Source organism: Chenopodium album, chromosome 27, assembly GCF_948465745.1.
Source record: "Chenopodium album chromosome 27, dcCheAlbu1.1, whole genome shotgun sequence".
NCBI lineage: Eukaryota > Viridiplantae > Streptophyta > Magnoliopsida > Caryophyllales > Amaranthaceae > Chenopodium > Chenopodium album.
The window spans coordinates 35,967,890-35,983,929 of NC_137860.1; the positions used below are offsets into that span (position 1 = coordinate 35,967,890).

General features: G+C 28.8%; 1 protein-coding gene and 1 pseudogene across 1 annotated transcript; both read left to right on the forward strand.

The window, feature by feature from the left end:
• The first annotated feature begins 1,555 nt into the window (after positions 1-1,555).
• LOC145620165 (transcription factor bHLH18-like) lies at positions 1,556-4,166 on the forward strand (annotated as a pseudogene).
• Positions 4,167-9,102: 4,936 nt separating this feature from the next.
• LOC145621632 (transcription factor bHLH25-like) lies at positions 9,103-10,808 on the forward strand. Its single transcript, XM_081676350.1, has 4 exons — positions 9,103-9,138; positions 9,500-10,114; positions 10,201-10,596; positions 10,743-10,808. Exons 1-4 carry the CDS (start codon positions 9,103-9,105, stop codon positions 10,806-10,808), a joined length of 1,113 nt encoding a protein of 370 aa, XP_081532476.1.
• The last annotated feature ends 5,232 nt before the right edge of the window (positions 10,809-16,040 follow it).

Genomic DNA, 16,040 nt, shown 5'->3' on the forward strand with positions numbered 1-16,040 from the left:
ATTTCCTTTTTATTTTAATATGATGTTTCTTCTAGTCAAGGAATGCATAATTTATTGTCACTACCATACCTTATCCTATTTTGATTCTAAGTATCAATATATACAAGTGCAATATTATAGATTTGGGAAGATCATGAAAATGAAATTATTTTGTGTACTTGTGTTTATTAAATTTAAGGAAAAAATTGTCTAAGAAAAAAGAAATTCACATTTGTTAATTGGTTAGTTGTTGAAAATGAAATATATGATTTTGAGTACTATAAGAAGCTAAGAAATGTTTGTCATCAATTATGCTCACCTTAATAATGCATATTTTGGGAAAAAAATAATTTCGAAGTAACACCTATCCATTTGCATACCCCTTTAATTTTTACCAAATCCTAAATTCACAAGGAATGTATGTTCTTTAAATTTAACTCTTCTAGGATTATTGATTACATTTTTGGCCGGCCAATGTAATGATCGATGAGTTTTTTATTGCATGTTACAAAATTATATAAATTATAAACTAATCCATTTTTTAATTTAATAGCATAAATTGAATTACCTAATTTGGATACAAACTATGATAGAAACTAATATATATACCTTGATTAAGACTCGACTTGACATAAAAAATAAAAAAATATAAGGACTACGTAATTCATTTTTACATAAAAATTGTGTATTTAAGCCTATATATGACCTAATCACACTGCTCGCAATTCATCACATAATGTGACCTAAACTGAACTAATTAACTAACCATTGCGTATGCTTCACATTTACCATTGATGTGATGTAATTCTAATTTAAGACATACACATACAAAATAACTATTATTTCAGTCCCATTTTACTTGTTCAGATCCATTTGTTAGTCAAATGAGACAAATTATAAAGTGGGACCTCCGAGAAGGTCATATAAAATATGTATCATTTGTTCGTTGTTGTCCATTGGCTTTTTTAATTTTTTTGAAAATGTGAAAGAGTACCTTATAAGTAATAACCAATCTATACTAGCATAAAATATTAATGTTCTTAGTGCAACAATAGAAAGGCAGAAAGCTTAACCTAATAAGAACACAATTGAAGAGAAAGACAAATCTATGGCGCGTGTCAACAAAGAGTAACTAGCCGCGTACGTAATGACTTACGACTTGTCAAACCCAACTAAAATTAATTACTTTAATTAGCAACTAATTCAACGTCTATCTGGAGTAATCATCATCTTAAACTTATTTATATCACACACACATTAATCATATGAACCCACTCAATATACTATATTTTACTTTTTTTTGAAAGAATTACTATATTTTACTTGATATGGCCATCTTATAAAAATTCAATTAGATATACAAAGTATAACATATTATATAATCTCCATGATTTATGGTGTACCCATCACTATTAATTGCGCAAATTATAACCCATGTTCACATTATTTCGATGTGTAACCCATTATATATAACAAGGTGTATCCATTAATTTCTAAACAAGATTATTATTAAGCATTATTAAGAAGAATTTAAGCTAGGAAATACAATTTGTGTCAAGAAACTTGAATATTATATATGGAGGCTTCCATGATTACAGGCTTCACCGATATGGTAATTAATTATAATTAGAGCTATACAAGAAGTTAATTTGTTCGTTTTAAATTTGTTTTTTTTTTTTTTAATTAATATACGTCTCTAGCATCTATTTAGTCTAGTCGTTACATATCTAGATATCCTATACATACATAAGGCGTAACCAGTTTGTATGTTTGTGTGTGTCGTCGTCTCATGCTTTGAATTTGTTTTTTCAGGAATTGGATGATTTTAGCTTTATTGATCATCTTCTGCAAGTCAACTCATCATCACTTGAACAAATAGATTTATTTGGACCACCATTATTACCTTCTTTTGAAGAAGATACTTATCATCAGAAAGATACAAATTACAACCAATTTCAAGTTAAGAGATCTCCACACATAACAAGTAATTTGAACTCATATGAGATTGATCATGCATTCACTTCACAAGATGATGATTATTCTAGTTTGAACATGTTATCTTTTTCATCAAATTCACCAATCTATTCACAAAATTGCATTCCTATATCTACTACTCAAGTTGCTAAGAAACGTACGTAGCGCCGCCGCCTTGGCTAGCTTGTCATCACAACAATCTAAGGATCACATAATAGCTGAGAGGAAACGCCGAGAGAAGCTTAATCAGAGGTTCATTGCTTTGACAGCCACCATTCCTGGACTAAAGAAGGTACGTACATAACCAAATTCCCTAGCTACCTCCTTTAATTAATTAGTCATACAAATATAAGGAGGTTCGTTGTTGTTTAAGCAGTCTCCTTATATAGGTAGAATTTCTCATGGGAAGTACAAATTTTCGTAGTCAATCAAAAAATTGGAAAACTTGGTTTTAATATAATATCACTTACATGTTACATACGTTCTTATGAAATAAAACTCCATGTAAATTGCGTGCATTAGTTTGGAAAGCGATACTTTCTAGCTTATTAACTATTTAGTTGTTACATATGTTAGACCCTGTTCTCTTCACCTTAAAAAATAATATTGAGTAAAAATAATTTCAGTTCAGTAAAATTAAATTCAGTTCAGTAAAAATAAGTTCAGTTCAGTAAATTCAGTTTTCTTAAAGAAATATTATAATAGAAAATCAGTAAAAATAATTTCAGTTCAGTAAAATTAATTTAAATTCAGTAAAAATAATTTAAGTTCAACAAATATAATTTTGTTTCAGTAAAAATAATTTCAGTTCAGCAAAAACAAGCTGAAGAGAACGGGGCATTAGTATTCAAGTAATTCAACTATGTAGAAGGGGGAAAAAAAAAAACCCTACTTATATACATATGATGTCCTTTTTAGCTAATAAAATTAATTAGAATAAAGGTTTAGTATTGGAGTAATCAATTATTCTATGGACAGACGGACAAGGCTTCAGTTCTTGGAGATGCAATCAAATACGTGAAGCATTTAGAGGAGCAAGTAAAGACACTCCAGGAGGTAACTAAGACAAAAACAATGGAGTCCGCGGTGTTAGTGAAAAGATCTAGGGTTTTCGAAGAAAAAGATGATGATCAATTTTCAACAAATAATGCAAACTCTATTGGATCCTTTGATGGTCCATTATATCCAGAAATCGAAGCCAAATTCTCAAACAAAGATGTTCTTATAAGAATACATTGTGAGAAGAAAAATAATGGAGTCGTCGAAAAAATCATTTCTCATGTCGAAAACCTTGATTTGGTTGTTATCAATAGTAGTACCTTGGTTTTTGGATGTACATCTATTGATGCTACAATTATTGCTCAGGTATGGTAATCACTTCTTTTTCTCCTTATGACGAGATTTTCGGATTTTCAACTAATTTTTTTGTGACCTCTGATTAAATTTTGTAACACCTATACATGAAATTGACTACTCCAAATTTTATAAGTACTTATTAAAAGAAAAAAAAAAACCCCGAAAGCACTTGTAAAATTTCAAGTAAAAGGCATATACATAATTCATGCATGACATAATTAAGAGTAGTACATAGAAATGATAATTTTCTTAAAGTTCTTTGAAAGTAACCCTAATTGAATATTTGGATGATGAACTACTCTTTGTCTAAGTAATTATTTAGACTTATCAACTTTATAAATAAATTTGTCTAAGTAAAAGGCCTTTTTTTTTTTTTCCTCTACCATTAATACCTTTCAATTGTACATGTACAAGTAAAAATTATAAATGTTGATATTTAAACACAAACATGAATCTATTAAAACTTCTACAGTACAACTAATTTTATTCGATTCCAACGTATAAATCGTAAAATACGGTCAATATTATTTTATTTTGATTATGTACATGAATAGTAAGTGAGTCGAACTTTAAAAATAAAAGTAGTAGCTGTAGTACTACTGAGTAATATATATTACTATATATCTTGACTTTTCAAAGTTAATTGACTCATATTTTACCTTTTCTAATTATTCTGAAGTACTTTAACGCAAGTTTAAGATCAAAATCAATAGTAATAATCATGATAAGTAAAATCAACAATTTTCAATGTCTTATTAATTCTTCTTTCCTGATTAATTTAGATGGATGCTGAATTCAGTATGACAAGCAAAGATCTAGTCAGAAATTTACATGCTGCTCTTAAACGTTTGATGTGACCAAATCACTTCTTACACAAACAAGGAAGACTCAGATTTGCTGCTTAATTTTTATAACTGCCTCTATCTCTCGACTATATTGCGGATTACGGAGTATGTACTACGAGTAGGATACGAAAATAGCTCGAACTCTGTCACGAAATAATAGTCCTGTGGATAGTGTAATTTTGACAAGTAATGTCACAGGTTAAAATTTAATTCCCCTATGGACTTTAATTATACTTTGTATTTCTCTCTCTAATTTTATTGTTAAGTTTCATATTTGTACTAAATTTGCCATTTTAATTAAAACAATGATTTAGTAAACTCTAATGCTAAATCATTTTTTAATTAATAATTTATCAGATTGCTAAATTTATAGACCGGTAACATACATGTAAGAGTAAAGTTTATTTCTAAAAAGTTTTCTAATTTAAATTAAGCTCAAATAAAAAATAAAAAAATAAAAAAAAATAAAAAAATAAAAAAAGAAAGAAAGCTCAAATAAGTGTTTTACAGTTTTACTTAATTTTACTTTTTAGTAATTTGTAATGGTTAAATTAGGCTTACAGTAAGTTATCATTCGAAGTAAAACACTGGCTCCTAAAATGTGATAATCAAACTGATACAAGTCATTTTTGTTTCACAAGAAACTTAAATCCTCTCATATATGACTTTGCCTTATCTAGCTATTTACCTAAAATGCACAAATCTAAGGAGGTTGTTTGAAGATAGACGGTCAAGATATTCTTTTAATTATTTGTCAAATAGAGTAGGAATATTGGGCCAATAGTATACAACAAATGCTGAAATAGACAAGCAAATAAGAACCAAATTTAGTTAAATATTGTAAGAGATCAAGCCAACCTACAAGATAGGAACATTTCAAGAGTTTCATCAGATTTTTAATTTCTCTTTTGACGTATTTTTGTCTCACGTGTATTAGAAGTTGCTTTCAAAAAATTTAAGACACAAAGACAAGCCAAATTTTGGTGGAAATAGACCTCAAATTAAATATCATTAATAAATTTGTTTTTATCTAATTTATGTCCTTAATAAAAAATATCATTTACTTAACTTTTATTTAAATAGTCGTCTTTTCTTTATATTTCAGGTAAAACAATATGAATTAAAGAAAGTCCTTAGTCAAATGGGGTGAAGACGAGCTCGGTCTGATTACTAAGGCTTATACTTTGACATGTATAATTTACTGTCACTCTTTTAATTTACTGCATTATTTAGGCCCAATTACTAATGCTTATACTTTGACATGCATAAAAATTGTCCACTTGATTGCCGACTTCCATCAATTGGTAGACATTGCATAATACACACATAAAGACAGTACATAATGTTATCCAAATGAAAATGATAGTTGGACTTTACTAAATCATAGAACATAACATTAATTAAACTTCTATATCAATATTTGCAAATTGTTATTATTACATTAATTAATAAGTTAATGATGTACCCAAGTTGATAAAGATCGATGTTAAGGGACCCAACTAGATGCTGGTGAATCCCCGGATAAATTAACAAGTATACAATCCACTTAATTTATGTTAGAAGAACCTAAAAACAACAAATCAATTTAATTAATTTAATTTGTTTAATATTGAAGACAAATCTGCGGAAAGACAGTGGAATCTTTTAAAGCCCTGCACAAGAATACTTATCACTGCCTATATACTAAGTATATAATTAATTATATTGTATGTACTTGCATGCATGATTAACTCCTCATCAATTTAACACATGATAAGATAGGATTAATACCTTTATATATGTAAACAGTACATGATAAAAAAACTACAACTTTATATGAGGAATTTAGTCTCATTACATGATGATGACTTGATTGAGATAATCTTATTTATAAGCAAAGGCTAGCTATATAATTTGAACATATATGTATATATAAACGATTAATACAATGTAGTGTAGGGAAGGATGTATAATTATACTCCATAGATATACTACTTTCGTTTCATATTATTTACAACGATTTAACATAAAGTATGAGTATTAAATGGCTAATCGTTGTAAATAATATAAAACAGAGGTAGTAAAATATTTCATTTAGAATGAATGGAAAAAATGTGTCTCATCATTTAGATATATATGGAGTAAGTTAGGTTTTTTTTCTCTCCTTTTTTTTTAAAAAAAAATAAAAATTATAGTGCGACTGTTGAATACATCAAATATGTTACAAAGACTAGATTTGTATGTTTAAAAAATGCAACTTTATTTTGTATATAAGGGTAACTTTAAATACTTTTAGGGTCATCCAAGCCGTCTTGTAATAAGTTAATGAAAATCTGTTTTATTCAAAAATTATTTGTTGATTTATTTTCTTGTTTCTAATTGGGTCATTTTCGTAAACCTCGTTAATTATAATTTTCTCATGTATGTATTGATCTTTTTCCTTCAATCTTCTTGCATGTACGACAACTCGTGTAATGAATTTTTCATTTGGTTTGACTTAATAATTTTAAAAAGTCAACTTGGAGGTTTACCTACTTGATTAATTGATACGTACATATATACGCTTGATAGTCTCTCTAGAAACATAACTATATACCATTGCGTGGTCCTTTGTAAGTAATTTAATTCTTTAATTCTCCATGAATAAAGGAAACAAACATAATAAAACGGAATTTATATTAAATACTTCTAAATTTGCTGTCAACATTGGTAATATTCTCGAGTTTAATCTCATAATGTTAAATTTCCATTCAAGGCGTAAAACTTAGGGAAAATTCAAGTTTATCAATTTGATAAACAAAATTTGTTTATCAAATGGCACAATTGTAAATAAATCAACAACTTTTTGTTAACCAAATTTTGTTTATCAAATTGATTAACTGGAACTTCCTCTAAAACTTACCATTACCAATACTGAAATATATTTTATAAGCACATACACGTATTTTCTATTATCCAAACTATATACTCTATAATTAAAAAAAGAATTTAAAATTCTCATGCAAAATTACTAATTTGTCTTATGAATCTACTTTCTTTTCATTAACTACCAATAATAAATGCAACTTTTTTTCAAATAAAAATAATATTCAAATTGCGAATAAGAACGTAATCTGATCTCATGAAGTTAATTCGACAAAATAGGTTTAGATAAGTTCCGAGTATTAATGTTACTAACCTTTGATTTCTTAGTTTCTTGCATGGAGAGCTTCCTCCTCAGTTCCTCCAACAACTCCCACTTTTTTTATTACATTTTTTAGTAAAGGAAAGTAGGGAAACAAAATTACAAAAGTAAGATAAAAAAAATTCGATTGTCTGTTGATATGAGAATTCAAAGTCAACACCGAGGTTCTAACCACATTATCCAACAAAAAAGGGCAAAAAAGGGTGACTTTGTTGCTACAATTAACGTATCTGCCGGCCAATTATTGGGAGACTTTCTCTTAATACTCGTTTTTATGGTTTGTTATTCTTTTAGACGATTCTTCTTATTTTTAGGTTCCATTCTCATGTACTCATCAAGCTTATTTGGTGAAAAGGTGCAAGTACATTTTTTGTTTGAATTATTATTGTTAGTAAAAATTAAAGACACTACATGTATCAAGTCCGCTTGACACGTTATCCTTATCTTAGTTAAACGTGTTATTTGCATGACGTCATACATGATCCAAGTTACATAATGACAAGCATGGAAATGGCTTGCCTTAGATACAGACACAACATATGCATGTAAGGCTACCGTAGTTAAAAAAAGGAGAATACGTGTACTATATAGAGTATTATGAAACTCAATACGGAGATCGAAAAATTTACTCTAAAGAATATTCAGATAAGATGAAAAAAATCATTAAAGTAATATAATTGAAAAAAAAAGTTTGTCAAAAAATAAAAAAATACTCACGTAACAATATATCTTAGTATTCGATGTGTATATTGTACAACTATCGTACTATGTATCCGTATCGGATATGACGATCAATTGAAATAACCCATGCTTCGTAGCTGTTAAATCCCATTGTAGCCCACTTATGAGTGTCCCACATTGGAGATGAGGAGAGAAGGTTTCACTTTATAAGATAGAGGAGAACCTCGCTCCTACTATTGCCAATTGGTTTTAGTATAGAAGCTCCAAAGCCTTATTTGTGGCCCAAACTCTCCTCCTCCTTGTTCGGGTTGTCCAGGCCCATTTTATATTGTTTCAAAATTTAACAGTAGCGTCAAATAAATGATGACATAACGGCACCAACACACTATTATGGCTCACCATACCAGATAAACACAGGGCTTAATATTAATATTAATATTAATATTAAATTAGTATACTTGAGAAGCATAATATACTCGTGTTGTTTAGCAATTTAGCATTCACACACAGTCGCACTCTCTTGGTTATGAAGTAGAAGAAATAATGCGCGTTTCAACTATGTATGACCAGCGCGTAATGACTGTATTAGTTACTAATTACGTACATAATTTTTAATTAGTAATTACCACATCTCATAACTACAACATTATCAGCCAACCCTCAAAATAAAACTTGTATTATTGTATGTATTATTTCAACATCTAGCTGGTATAAAATAATATTTATTCTTCAACTTTATATACACACATTAATCATATGAACCCATTTAAATATATTATTCCTCTTTTAACCAATTAGAGTGTTTATAACTTTATTAATTTGGATCTGATCCTTCAAAGTGGGACCAACACATGTATATTAAATTTAATAAAATATTTGTAATATTTTTATATTAATATAACCTCCATAAATTATGATTAAACTCTCACCAATTCAATAGCATAAAACCCAGTTCACATTTCAACTAAAGAGTCCATAAAATTCCCAACAATATTTGCAATCATATCACAATTTTAGCAGCTCACTTCTTTGTTGTCTAGTTCTTCCTCTTTCTCTCTCTTCATTTCTTGGCCATTTTTTAGTTAAGAATTAAGCACAAATATTATGGAGGTTTCAATGTTTTCTGGCTATCCTGATCTGGTAATTACAAATCCTATTTTCTTAATTTAAATTTCATCTCTAGTACATTTTTTGCCTAGCATATTATCGGCGTTTCAAAAAAAAAAACATTTTTATTTGGATGTTAATTATATATGTACATCAATCTGACCATCCTGAAATCAATCAATGTTCATTTTCCTTTTACACGGTTTTTAAGATAAAAGTAATTGTTAAATACATAACAGACGACCTTATAATGGGTGGTGAACATGGAAGGGTGTACGAGTTACCACCCTTCCACTTCATGGTTAATAATATTCGTGCATATGTTATGCAATATTAAACATCTCTAGGTGTTAGCATATGATTAATTAATTTTGTTATTATACAATTTTTGCAGGGAATGATGAACAATGATCTTAACTATTTCCATAATCAACAACAAGTCAACTTACTCGACGAGCTATTAGGATCATCTCTACTAGCTTCTTATGAATATAATACTTTTGATCAAGCCGAATCGAATCAAGGCCTAATTAGCTGCAAGAGATCACCACAAAGTGATGTGCATCAAGCAACACTCGTCGAAAATCCCATGAAAAAGGCTAAGACAAACAATTGGGATACTTATGATCATCAAATGAATCATGTATTAAATTCACAAGATCAACATGACTCGAATTCAACCATGTTATCTTTTTCTAATTCTTCCAACTCTTCTATTAGCCAAACTTCTAGCCTTATTACACCCAAAGAAGAGGCCGTCTCGAATAATAATAATAATGTTAGTAACTTCCCTTTTCATCATGAAATGGTTGTTAATCAAGCTTCTAAACTTGACAAACAAAGTTGCATTTTCGAGTCTCGGCCTCATCAAGTTGTTGATAAGAAAAATATCAAGGTTGGAAGCATGCCGTCTCAAGCTATGGATCATATTATTGCTGAGAGGAAACGTCGAGAAAAGCTTAGCCAAAGATTCATTGCTTTGTCAGCTGTTATTCCTGGCCTTAAAAAGGTATGTGCGTAATTTTGTCATGAATTCCTGACTTAATACTGTAATCGCAAAACCTTTCTTACACCTGTGATTGACCTTCCCTACAGATGGATAAGGCTTCAGTACTCGGAGATGCAATCAAGTATGTGAAACAAATACAAGAGAAAGTGAAGAAACTCGAGGAGGAAGCGAAAAAGAAATCAGTAGAATCAGCAGTTTTTGTGAAAAGATCTTATGTTTCTGCAGAAGATAATACTACTGAAGGTCAATTATCAGCAAAATCAGCAGTTACTGATGCTGCAGGTTCCTGTTGTGAAGGTTCATTACCCGAAATCGAAGTTCGATTCTCAGACAAAGATGTTCTTATTACAGTTCACTGTGAACAAAAGAAAGGAATGTATGAAAAACTCATTTCTCAGATTGAGAAACTCCATCTAGCTGTTACCTGCAGCAGTTCATTAGCTTTCGGAGGCTCGGCTCTTGCTGTAACAATCACTGCTCAGGTAATTCCTTCTTCCCTAACAAAAATTGTTAGCTTTTTAATTACATTTTTCTATAACTTATGATCAAAATTTTCTGATGATACATAAATATTCTGAGTATATATGAATTTGACATGAAATGTTCTGTTCCTGTAATTTTTGTGCAGATGGAATCTGAATACAGTTTGACAGCAAAAGATCTTGTCAGTTTTTTACACTCTAGTCTCAAATAGTGTTTCATATGAATGAACAATTTAGTTATGTAAAAGATCGTGCACTCCACACGTCGTCATTAGATTGTGCACCAGACCATCATTTCTCTGATCTACCTTTAACATCAATCGTCTGTTTGCTCCGAGGTTCATTCAATTTACATACAAGAGGGTTTTTTCCTAGACAATTTTTTGCATGGTTTATTTCTTGATAAATCATGTTACAAGTTAATTACCCACTTGTTTTTAGAAATGACCTTGAGCTTTATTTTTAGCTTTTTTAAGGGGGTTTAGACATAATTTTATGTTTTTTAACCCTTGTTTTTTTTTTTTTTTTTTTTTTTTTTTTTAATTTTTTTTAGGGTGTTGTTATTGTTATGTAATTGTTGTTTTAGAGGTGTTTAAGTTAATTTCCTACCCTCTTTTCTTTTTTCTTTTCTCATTAATATTGTAAAATTTGGGGGACATAATATTATAATGTATAATATAAATATATATAGACACGTTTGGAATTGTTATTAGTCATATTACTACTAATCAATCTTACTCAAAGTGATGAAATAAATAAATAATTAATTAATATTAGTAGTTATCAATGTGTATGTATGCATTATTATCGTAAGTTGCGGCCTTCATGTCCACATTATATTTATTGTTATTAAAAGTATATACAACAAAGTTTATATGCTTAATAAATTATTTAGAAGAATAAACATAAATCATGGTGACATAATCTCTAGAATAATTGGTATATCTTAGATGTCCATATTGCTATATCTCTCCAAAATATTTAAATAGTGAATTATCAATTTTTTTATAGCTTATATTATAGATGAAATTAAGATTACGATGACTTTGTAGATTTGATTGGCTCTTCCCATATGTATTATTCCGTCAAAAAAGCTAGTAAACCATAAATATATTGAGCAGCTACCAATTCGAGTATAAGATGGATATGTAGGGTAAGTCGTACGACAAACTATAAGTTACTACCATATCTTGATTGAGTATATATATACCACTCTTTTATGAATCAAATTCATCCTGACCCATATACATCAATAAATAATCATCGCATATGAATTAAAAGTACATGTTCTCTACAACTGCTATAAATTATCACCTCATCATGTGTATTAACGTGTACATCTAAAATGTCTTTAAAGTTGTTACGATGGACTCAAAAAGTATAAAGTACTCTATATATACTACAAGCTTTTATCGATTTTACTTCTTATGAAGCAACTCCATTTCAAAATAGGTACATAACATACCGTACAATAATATATCCATGTAACATAAAATTGAGTACTAATATTTTGACATACAATGTGACAAAGCTATAAAGGGTTTTGTTATTAGAATCATGCATAAAATAGGACAAGAATGATTAACTTAATTATTTTCTCAAGTAGTATTATAAGTTTAAAATTTATGAAAAAAAAACATCATATCATCATAGTTGATGTTATTGAATGTTTAACATTTAAACTTTTAACATGTTATTCATGATCCTAAGGGTTACATGTCTCTGTGTAACAATATCCATTTTGATTAGATCAGGAATATATCAAATCTATTCATTATATATATCAAGCACGCCTATTTGAGTTTTTATGTTTGGTGTAATGTACCTCTTACTTTCATGTATTACTTGTACTCTTAGCTTGTAGGTCATGGTTTTACCCTATAATTATATCGATGGATTTATACGCACAGGATGCATGCGTGAAATTTCACAATATTTGTACGTCAACAAACATTTAAAATATTGCACTCTTAGAGACTAGAGTTGGACATTATGTAATTCAAAAGTAGATCAAGATGCATGTAATAGGAAGAAACGTTTAGTTGTCTTCTTGAGCATGTGAAGGGTCAATCTATCGCTCCCCTTAGGGTCAAGGGGATAAGGGAAAATCCTTAGGAATGAGCCAGGTGAGAGTTGAATTCGAGCCTCACATATCTACGTAATTCAAAGAGGTAGCCATTAGCTAATTGCTCCAACTTCCCTTACTTGTCGATTATTTTAGTTGATTTACTATTTATAAATACAAATAGGGTTAAGTATAATGATGCATACATGATTGTTGGAAGATGTTGTGATTCTATGAAGATTTCATCAGATTCATGAGATTTATTTGATCTATAAAATGACAATAATACGTACAAAATAAGAATCTAATTACTAAATTATTATCAAAATCATGAAGCCAACCCGATAATAATTGGATACAACATGAACTACAATAATTAAAATAAAATTTCTTACAGATAATACAGCCATGCACAATTAATTATTAAGTGGCCTTAAATTAATGGTTTCTAGGTTGGAGTTTAGTTGTCAGCCAGTTGTTAAGAAGAATAAGTGACCTTAAAATTGTAGGGTACATTGTAAGAAAATTTAAACAATATAGGTTTGAAATTCTATGATATTATGAACAAATCTTCTAAAGATTCCAATTGTCTTTGACCAAATTATTTGTCTTTGTCTTCCAATTTTCTTGTCTTCCAAATTTGTTGGGGATATATTTTTCAAAAGTGGTCACTATTTTGTACCAATATACTGTGTGAAATTTTTCTGCAAGATTTTTGAAGTTTGACGGTGGATGGACTTTCTTAGACAAAAACACGTTAGTAAGTGATACCTAAGGGTGTTAATTTGTCAAAAAGTGTACCAAAAGTGATAGTGTGGACTATCTAAGTCTTGGTACCGACCATTATAACTATATATTGACTATTTTTAAAGTAAAAATTTTTTTTGTGAGGAAGAAATGAGGGAGGGAGAATTGAACTTGTGACCTATCATACATTCATACACAAGTAACACAATCACTCGGTCTTTACCACTAGACAAGATTTCATTGGTGAACTTATTGAAATTAGATTTTGCTTTATTTTATTTAGGAATTAACCTAGTTTATCTTTCTCAAAAATGAAATATAGTTGTACATTGAGACAAATCCAAATAAGATTTAGGGTTTGTTCTCTTCAGCTTAATTTCAATTCAGTTCAGTTTCTAATATCTTTCTTTCATAAACAATTCATTTCAGCTCTATTTAGTTCAGTTTAGCTCCAATCAGTTCAGCAAAGCTCTAATTAGTTTAGTTCAGTTCAGTTCAGCTCAGCTCAGTTCGGTAAACCAGAGCAGACCCTTAGTACAACCATATTATATCAAACATTAATATAAATCGATGGTCAAAGTTTCAAACTTAGACCCAAAAAAATTCCATACAACAATCAAAATAAACTCATCAATAACTTAATACTAAAAGCGAAACCAGTGATGACACATGTCATTCACTGGTTAAAAAATTTCCCTCCACTTTTATCTTTCCTTTTTTCATGAAAAATATTTATAGCTTATAATAATATTTACTTTCCATATTGGCGATAATATTTTTCCATACGCACTCAAACGGAATTTTTTATATATATATATTTTACAGTAATTATTTTTCTATTATTTTAGTATATAATTGTTATATTAATGTTGTAATTTAATATGTAATTTATTAAAATCCGTGCATTGCACGGGACTTTAACTAGTAAAACACTAATCATCTAACTTACAAAAACGTTGGATATACTGAATAGTCAATACTGGTTAAAGCCCATAACAACTGAGAAACAGAAAGCATAGGCCCAATTAGGCTCCTACCAAAAAGCCCATTTAAGTCCTGTAAAAGTTCTACCATAACTTTCTTTTCCTTTGTTTTTCGGAAGTACTGTATATGAAACTAGTAAAGCCTTTATTTTTGTTTAACCCGTTTAAAATTAAAACTTAGGTTTTTCTTTTTTTTTTTTTCAAAATAAAAAGCTTAGTCATTTTTAATTATTTTATTATTATTATTATTATTATTATTATTATTATTATTATTATTATTATTATTATTATTGTTATTATTATTATTATTATTTTAAAATATGTAATAGTTTATAACCCAACAATATAGGAGGGTGCAAATGTAACGTTTCTTTATTAGTTAGTCCTTTCGTTCTCAAATGTTTACAACAAATTTTCATGTTCGAATAATTTAGCAATCTAATATTGTGAGAAGACACAATTAGGTTTCTACAAAGATGGAACATTCTTCAAAAAAAAAAATAAAAAAAAAATAAAAAAAAAATTGATGGAACAAATTTAGGGCAACAAAGTGTTTATAACAATTAGTAGCGTGTCATACCTCTAAAGAACTTTTGTTGTTGGCTGAACATCGAATTGTCCTATTAACTACTTTATTGACTTCATATTGTAAAGTGTACTACTTGTATTAGTAAGTTAATTTGATGAAATGGGCTTTGATAATTTTATAATTATCTTAAGTTCTTAACCATAGGTATTCATAAAGATAATTGTTTGTTTGTTTGTTTTATTTATTTATTTATTTATTTATTTATTTATTTTTTTTTTGAGATATTTGTTTGGCACAACAAACATATGTAAGAATTTGACCAAAGTAGGTCATGTATATACTTCTAATTGAATGCCAATTGTCATACACGTTGGAGTTGGTCATATATTTCCATATTGGACACAACATTGTTATATTTACACATATACGAAATGTCTCAATGATAAATATGGTGTGTACAACAAAATTGATTGAAAACAATGTTTACACAATGCTATTAATTTTTATAAATTCCTTACACAATGTTATTACTACTAATTTTAGAACAATTTTAGATTACGTCAAAATATTATTTACCGATTTCTTGGCTTGATTGTAAATTAGAACATGAATACATGTACTCGGTATTTACTAGAGTCAAATAACAAGATTAACAACTCATATATGTAAAATAGCATGACATTATGATGGAAAAAGATCAAGAGAACCAATAAAGATAAACTAAAGTTGATAGTATATCGATTTGAAACACAAGTATAGCTTAATTTTTCAAGTAGTCCATGCAAATTGTTTGATGGCCTCATTTTGTATTCCATAGACTTACTCCATTCATCAGATAGAGTAAGATGTGATATGACTAACACTATCATTATTTTGTTATTGCTAAGACGAATAAAACAACTCATACAAAAGTATATAACCAAGCAATTCAAGTACGTTAAAAATTGTTACATGACTTTTACTACATAATTTACAAATATAGTAACAATGGTAAGAGTATGTACGTACACAATACAATCTTTGCCAACAATAGCAAATCCAACTTTCTCGGGCTAATCTTATTTCGAATTCAAACGAATGAATCAAAAAAAAAAAAAAAAAAAAAAAAAAAAAAACTGCT